The 8960-nt window shown below is 39.0% G+C and overlaps 1 protein-coding gene across 1 annotated transcript in view; it reads right to left on the minus strand.

Annotated features, from left to right (window-relative positions):
- PDCD10 (programmed cell death 10) overlaps nt 1-8960 on the minus strand; it is a 44505-nt gene that overhangs the window by 13572 nt on the left and 21973 nt on the right. The window contains exon 3 of the mRNA XM_003794645.2: nt 4909-4962. Within this exon, the coding sequence (XP_003794693.1) occupies nt 4909-4962 (54 nt within the window). The remainder of the gene's footprint in view (nt 1-4908; nt 4963-8960) is intronic.

Consider the following 8960-nt stretch of genomic DNA (forward strand, 5'->3'; position numbering starts at 1 on the left):
TAAGGGAGATGGGACAGCCTATCAGCACCTCTCAGAGGAGGAAGGGAGACAAGGGACAGCCTATCAGCACCTCTCAGAGGGGGAAGGGAGGGGGAAATCAAAAGGAATACAGTTGACCCTTGAACTTACAGGGGTATGAACAGTGCGAGTATACTTATATGCAGATTTCTATTTAAAATACAAATATATTTATATTTAATAAATGTTAGAGATTTGTGATAATTTGAAAAACATGCAAAGCTCATAGACTAAAAATATTAAAAACATTAAAAAGATGTCATGAATACATAAAATTATGTAGATACTAGTCAATTTTATCAATTAATACCATAAAATATAAACAAATCTATTATAAAAGTTAAAATTTATCAAAACACACATACATTTATAGCTTGCACATGGCACCATTTGCAGGAGAAATATAAACAAACAGAAAGATGTAGTATTAAACCATAAATGTATAAAATTAACAGCAGTCAACACTGCATATGTAAAGTTGCTATTGCAGTGAGCTCAAGTGCTGACTTTAAGGTACACACTTAAAATGCCATGTGACTTTACAGCTCAACACAGCCACATGCTGACCAGTTCAGCTCGTCAGTAAAAAGTAATCTCTCAGTCTCGCATATATTTCATTACGTTTGGTGTTATATTGTAAAGCTTGAATAACACCAGGAGACCCTTGTGAAATGCCACGAGTGAGGCTGATGTGCGCCCAAGAAGCCAAGTCATGACACTATAAGGAAAAGCTGATGCTTGATGTATACCACAGATCAAGTCTGAGAAGGCAGTTGCCCTTCATTTCAAGACAAATCCAGTGTAAGCACCAGTATAAAAACAGAAAAGGAAACTTATTAATCTGCCTGTACAGCCGCACCAGTAGACACAAAAACACTGCCATTATGCAAAGTTCCTTTTTACCTCATATTGAAAATGCAGCTTTTATGTGGGTGCTGGATTTCTGTAAAAAAGGCAAACCACAGACTCTAACATGATTTTTAAAAAAGTAAAAGTCATTATATGACAACTTAAAGCAAAAGGAATATGAAGGATCCAAAGCTGGAGAATTTTGAATTTAATGCCAGCAAAGGATGGTTTGATAGTTTTACAAAGAGGTTTAACTTTAAAAATATCAAGATAATAGGAGAAATAGCTTCCACTGACCAAGAGATAGTAGATGAGTTCCCATACACTATGAAGAAAACCACTTACAAGAAAGGGTATCTGCCTGAATAGGTTTTTAATGCACCTATTCTGGGGCACATGAAGGACATTTATTACCAATAAAGAGAAGTCAGGCAGGGATAGACAACCATTTTGCATAAAAGCAGTCAGGTGTGTGACCAGGACTGCCCTCACCTACAAAGCTGCCAAGCCTCGTGCCTTCATGGGAAAGATGAACAAACACCAGCTGCCAGTCTTTCAGCTGTACAACAGGAGGCCTGGACAAGAAGAACCCTTTTTCTGGACTGGTTCTATGGATGTTCTGAAGTAAGGAAGAACCTTGCCAGTAAAAGTCTGCTTTCTAAAGTTCTTTCAAAATTTGACAGTGCAATGCTCCCAGCCACAAAGAACCTCAAGAGGTCACCACCAAAGATGCTGAAGTAATCTCTTTGCCCCCCAAAACATCTCCAATGGAGATTTTAGATCCTAAGGTTCTTTAAACCTCAAGGTGCGTGTTACATACAGTGCTGGGGAGTGGGGGATACTGTCAGCACCCTAAGAGAGAATCCTGAGAGACCGTGAACATATACAGGGATTACATCATTTAAGACGCTACTCACTGCTATAGGAAACACCATGAAACCATCGAGCCCAAAACAATAATCATCCTGCTGATGAAAACTGGGCCGAGATGCTGTACACGACTTTATGGGATCTATACGGAGTAACAGACCCAATCAAGGAAACAATTAAAGAGATAGTGGATGTGCTAAAAGGCTGGGGCTTCAAGACAGGGGTCCTGGGGAAATCTAGAGCTGACAGGCCCCATCAGGGAAATGGTCCAAAGACAAGCTGGTGCAGATGAACGCTTCTGAACCAGTGCCCCACAGCCAGAAGACATACAGGCAGCAGTGCCAGGAACAAAGCGACTCTAGACACCCTGGTCCAAGACCTCTGCTCACATCAGACTGTCTGACTTACTTTACCACATGGACCCTTCTATGATACAGGCATTGAAACTGAAGCAAATGGTGGCACATGGACTCTGACCATATAGAAACATTTTCAACAAAAATCAGACAGAAACCATGATGTATTTCCACAGTTACAACAAGAGAGCTTGTCCCACCTGCCTGCCTTTCAACTCCTCCACTTCTGCTCATCCTCTCCCCTCCTCAGCCTACTTAATCAGAAGACACCATGGGTGACGATCTTTATATTAGCTCCCTCTACTTAAGGAATAGGAAATCTATTTTCTCTTCTTTATGATTTTCTCAATAACATTTTCTATTCTCTAACTTACTTTATTGTAAAAATATAACATGTAAAATATGTGTTGTTTATGTTTACTGGTAAAGAGTCTCGTCCATAACAGGCTTTTAGTAGTTAAGCTTTTGGGGAATCAAGAGTTATATTCCAATTTTTGACTGCTGAGGGGTTGGCACACCTAACCCCATGATGTTTAAGGGTCAACTGTATATGTTAAAACATAATACTCAATAGTATTATTTTATCTTGAGGAAAAGGTACTTTAATCTCCTTTTTCTCCAAATAATAAGTTTAATAAAAATTATTTATTGGGGACCAAGAACTGAAAACACGGATATAAGATTTTCTAACTCGTAGGGCTTTGTTCATCTTTTTCAAAAAGATTACAGCTTGAAAAAAGAAACGAAAAAGAACAAAACACAAACACCTTCCCCTTTTTAACCCCTATACTTCTCAATTTCACTTGAAATTTAATAAATTAAATTTGATAATTAAAAATAAATAAATGCAAAATTGGTTAATTTATTTTCCTCCAAAATGACCTCCACTACCCTCAATTAAGAATCAATGCTGTAGATAAGATTTATGCATGAATCAAAGCAGAACTATCATAGTCACATAATTCAATGTTAAATAATCAGTTTATGTGCTAGGATGTTACAGAAAAAGCCTTATGAAATTCATTATTTTATTTCTTTTATGAATGCCAATGAAGATATCATCTACTACTATCTACTCCTGCAGATAAATTTCTCTCTGTTCTTAGTATTAGGAAAAGTGGAAAACTGATTTTTACTTTATAAATACTGTATTGTGCAGAGATCACGTTTTCTTTTTTTTTTGGCCACAAATGTGCTTAAGTTAGTCACTGTCCCGCCTCCTTAATGACCAAATATTCCATTCCAAAACCAAACTGACGCTCAAAGAAGAAACAATGACAAAATACCCATCATGGTACTGCTTCATTAATTTTCTTCATGAAGTCAATGATTCTGCATGATGTATTTTAATGAACTAGTAAATACGCATATGCAAACACACCAAATCACAGATATACAGGTATTACAGCTGCAAAAACAATTCTGGTGATATAAGAAAGACGTCCAGAGACACGCTCTGAGCTACCAGTTAAGAGTGGTCTCAATAAACTTATGTGCCACACAAAGAAATCAAGCTGAACAGATTTATAGCTTCAATTCCAATGAAACTTCACTATAAATTCATTCCAAATTTACATAGTAAAACATTCTATTTGAAAAACAAGAAGTTGTTTTAGGGTGGCGCCTGTGGCTCAAAGTGGTAGGGTGCCGGCCTCATATGCCGGAGGTGGTGGGTTTAAACCCAGCTCTGGCTAAAAAAACTGCAAAAAAAAAAAAAGAAGTTGTTTTAGCTATTAATGGAGACACACACAAATAGGAATTAAAGTTTCGGGCACTTTATATCCTCGTACATGTTTGAGGTGGGGGCCCAGATAAACGTTTGCATTAAGGCATATGCCCAGTACGTATAATACATCTCTAGAGTAGGACTGTCCAATAGAAATATAAGGTAAGCAACAAATATGTGGGTCACTATAAAAGTTTTGAGACAGACTGCTATGGTCCATTATTTCACTTCCAGGAAACAGCTGACAGCGTCCTCGCTGCTCCAGCCCTGCCAGTTTCCACTGCTCGGCTTACTGGGGTTGCTGGGAGAGCTTCATCTGCTTCCAGTTTTGAAGATTTTATATTTCTTGATTTTTGTGTATCTCAAAACTTTTGTAGTGACCAATGTATGAGACATCTTTGTAAGTTCAAGTTTTCTAGTCATCACACATTAAAAAAAAATTAAAAAAAAAACAAGAAAAGAAAAAAGGTACAACTATCTTAATAGTACATCCAAAATATTATTTCAATATGAATCAGTATAAAATACCTATGCCCATTACTGAGATATCTTACTTTCTTTATATTCCTCTACTTTGAACACATCCTAATCTGAACTGGTGGCCAGTGACAAGGCGTGAGCAGAGCAGCTAGGGTCTGCAGACAGGGAAGACTCCACTGAGGGTGACGGAGCTGTGCCTTCCCAAAGTGTCCTTGCTCCATCGTAACTGGAGGTGTCACCTTCCCATTCAAAACCAGTGATCTTTTATACTCATGTTCTATAATTAAGCAATATGAAAAACACCTTTTCAAGTTATAATTTCACAAGTAAGTTTTAACAAGTTAAATAATTAAAAAAATTCAAACATATAATCTACAGCTAAAGAGAGAACACTCTGAAGAAATCAGCTGCAAAAGCACAAAGCGATGAGCAGATGAGTACTGGGGCAGCACTAGACCCAGTCCACCTGGGAGGCGCTCTAAGACTTACAGAGTGCCCTGAAACAGCAGAAGAGGACTCAAAGGGTTTGCTAATAAAAGCTGGCGACTCTCATACAATATGTAGATTCATAACTCATACTTTGATCATGATAAATCACCAGCCCCTCACCTTAATGAACGCGGCTCTCAGCGTCTGAGCTGCAGACAGATTCACTCGTTCTAGCTGCAACAAAAATTTAAAATCATTATTAATGGCAATTTTCTTTTTTTTTAATTTCAGACTAATATGAGGATAAAAATGATTAGGTTACAATGTTTCTGTGTAAGGTCCCTGTTGTAGTTGTGTCCCATCCGCAGGAGGGGTGTGTGTGTGTGTGTTTTATAATAGCAATTTTCTCAAAAAAAGTACATTTCTGGGGTGGCATCTGTGGCTCAAAAGAGTAGGGTGCTGGCCCCATATGCCAGAGGTGGTGGGTTCAAACCCAGCCCCGGACAAAAACTGCAAAAAAAAAAAATAGTACATTTGTGATAATCCTTTCTGTAGTAAAGTAACCATACTGATACATCAATCATTTAATCAATAAAAAAACTTGTTAATAACCATAAATCTTCATATAGAATTTCTTAATTCTTTAAATAGATGAAATTTTCAATGGAAAATATGAAAAATTATCTACTTAGTTTTGTAAAAATTAGATTCACTCTACTTTAAAACTAGATTTAAGTATAGACTATAAAGTAACAATATCGTAAGTCTTTACAGCAAAAGTAAATACGTTTACTTAGATCACTGAACACAGGGAGGGTTCAAGTTTAAGTCTCAATGCTTTGGTGTCACAGCTACTATTTTGCTGGGCAAATACCTGGTGAGTGAGCACATGTGTGACGAGTGCCCAGTGACCAACAGAAGGGAAGGATTTATTTTTTCAATTCTTTCTACTTAGCACCTTATTCCTTTTTAATTGCTTTTCCATCCCTCAGACAGAGATTAAGCTGAGATTAGTCCATTTTATTAATTAGCAAATAATGCTGATAAATGGTTAGTTTGGGACTCAAATTGAAGACTGTACCATCTAGAATTCAGAGATGCTTATCTGTCCTCTATTTCATCTGGATTAAGAATCGGTTACCTAAAATAGTGACTCCAAAGTTCAGTCCAAATGCTTGTATTTTTTAAAACAAATAGGTGAAGCTTATAATTCAAACAATGAATGTCCTTATTACACTTTATATAATTAAGTTTCCAGTGAACCAAAGGAGCACAGAATTTTATAAAAATAACTTCATTTGTTGAAGAGTTAACTGCCAGGCTTAAAATAACTCACTAGTTTCAGTTAAATCCTGATTTCCTCAGTCCCTAAGGACTGAGCTAGTTAACTAAATAAAACTGTATGTATTTTTTATTTGGGACAATATTAAACGTTGGAAAACAATGTAACCTTTACAGATTTTTTACAAGTAGAATATTTCTACAAAAACCTTATGAACATATATTATGCAATAAACACTTCTCCCTTAAGGCAATAAAAGTGTACGTTTTGCTTCAGAAATGACGTACACATACACACACACGCCCTGCTTTAAATCAATTTATTTTCTAAACAAGATACTTTAAAATGTCAGAATACATACCTCCCTATGAATTACTCAGCATAAACACAAAGCAAAAGCAACAACACCTACCAAGATAATTCATCTCCCAAAAAACAATGAGCCATCTAGTTTAGTATTTAACTTGATTTCTACAAATCTTATAAAATCTAATACTTCTCAGCAGGTGAAAGGGAGAGCACCAGAGTCCAGCAGTAAACACAGCAGAGAAGAGCTATTATAGATAAGGAGTTCTTCTAATTAACAAGGGTATGTTTCCAAATAAGAAAAAGTTTTCTCCTTGTATGTAACTAATGTAATTATAATGAATACCACTTAAGTTTGAAAAAACAACATAACTCATCAGATCTCAAGTTCTGGTCACACAAGGGAGGTTAGGGACAAACAGGGTGAATGTTTCACCCTCATGGGAACCTGTCTCCCTGCTAGAGTTTACACCACACTCAGCAAGTCAGAGGCAAAGTCAGACTGGCACCTTCAAGTGTCAGCGTAATTAACTCATTCTGCACTGGTCCCGACAGGGACGGAAAAGATCAAGCCAAGTAAGAGGCCCAGAAAAGTTAGTGAATAGCCAATAAAATTACCCAAAATAAAGATCAGCATCTGATTTCTAGAGTAAATTGACATACATATATTTGACCAGAAAAGAGGAAGTCAGAGGAAGGTCACAATACATCACATCAAAAATGCGAGCTGTGAAGCCCTTCACCAGGACCCGCCGGGAGTCATTCGGGGTATATGGCAGTCACGAGCGTGCACTGACAGGGAGCCGTTCTGAGAAACGCATCATCAGGCGATTCTGTCATGATGCACATGCCATAGAGTACACCTACACGCACCTAGGTACAGCCTACTACACACCTAGGCTGGCATACAGCCGCTACACCTCCGCTACAAACATGCATAGTACATAGTACCACAGTATGCTACTGGGCTGCGTATCATAACACAACGGTTAGGTATTTGTGTATCTAAATCCATCTAAACACTGTTACAATGTTACAATGCTTAGACATCAGAAGGTGGCAGATCTTCCAGCTCCCTTATAATCTCATGGCACAATCACACGCAGATCATCTCTGACAGAAACCTCCCGCACAGCACGCTGACATGAAGCCAACAGCCTTCTCACTCGGGGCACACACACTGCGCAAGCTCGGACCAGGCACACAGGCACAAACGGTAGGTACTGTCGAACTGAACTGAACTTCTCATCCACACATGGATCAAATCGTTCTCAAATACACTGGTAACTCCAGCCTGTATTTTTTAGGCAGCAAGATGTGCTATCACCCTTATCAAAAGGACTACTCTGGGCGGCACCTGTGGCTCAAAGGAGTAGGGTACTGGCCCCATATGCCGGAGGTAGTGGGTTCAAACCCAGCCCTGGCCAAAAACTGCAAAAAATTCTTAAGAAAAAGGGGGCTACTCTTTCAGCCTAAAAGAGTATATGATTGGATATACATGAAGCCTGGTTTGATCACTGTGATACATAATTTGATAAAATCATGTTCATCTTACCCTGCCTTTGATGACTACAGCAGATTCTGCTGATACTATCCCAAGGACAGTTTCCCTTTACTATTATGGACTTTATACAGAATATCTTTATATAGAATATCTCTAATCTTTAAATAAATCTGTAACTATCATCTCTATTTCACAGAGGAACTCAGTTTGTACAAATCTATCCCATCCAATGTTAAACAGGTATCCGGTGGAGACAGGATGCACATCAGACCTGTCTGGCTCCACACCACGAACACAGGCCACTCACCCCCCTGACTCCCTGCACCTGTCTTTCCAGAGGGCAGTGCCCCCATCACTGAATCCTTCAGCTCTTTGTTCTTCAAGGGTCAACATGTTCTCGAGTTTCTACCATATGCAAGGAGTCAATGTGAAGAGGCATAAAGAATGAGACTACACTCCAGGCCCCACAAAAGGTCAATTTCACCAAGCAGCTATGTGAGAGTGCTGAGATCTCAGCACCTGTGAAGGTGGAAAGAAGCGTCTTCATGAAGATGGGCTCTGAACTGGTTTTAAAGGCTGTGGCTTGGCCTCTCACTCGTCTCCCTTGGACGTTCTCCCACTTAGGGGTTTCTCCAGGGTTGGCATACATGAGGCTCTAATGGCTTTATACAACTGGAGAACACAAAAGGATTTATATTTTGTTTCTAACACTTTTACTGAGTATAGCTCTCTCTGAATTTGGGGGCTAACAATCTGGCGAGGGTATCTTTAAAGAACCAATGCAGTCATTTTCTTGGTAGTGAATAACAGCACACACCAGATCCTGAGAAAGTGTTAGAAGAACCTATGACTGCACCTTGCAGAAAAGGGTCCTGGGACAGGGAAAGGTCCTGCTTGCACTTTAACTAGATTTCCAGGTCACCAGTAAAGGAGTAAGGAAGACCAAGACCGTGAGAGTGAGAGATGAGGACATGGAACATCTCATCTCACCTAAAAGGAAGCGAAGCTGCCTGCTGAGGACACTGGAGGAAGGAGCAGGCTCCACGACCCTCATCCCACCTGGGCCTCACATTCTACTGAGGACACTGGAGGAAGGAGCAGGCTCCACGACCCTCATCCCACCTGGGCCTCACATTCTAC

Source organism: Otolemur garnettii, unplaced genomic scaffold, assembly GCF_000181295.1.
Source record: "Otolemur garnettii isolate 467f Iridium unplaced genomic scaffold, OtoGar3 scaffold00084, whole genome shotgun sequence".
NCBI classification, from domain to species: Eukaryota; Metazoa; Chordata; class Mammalia; order Primates; family Galagidae; genus Otolemur; species Otolemur garnettii.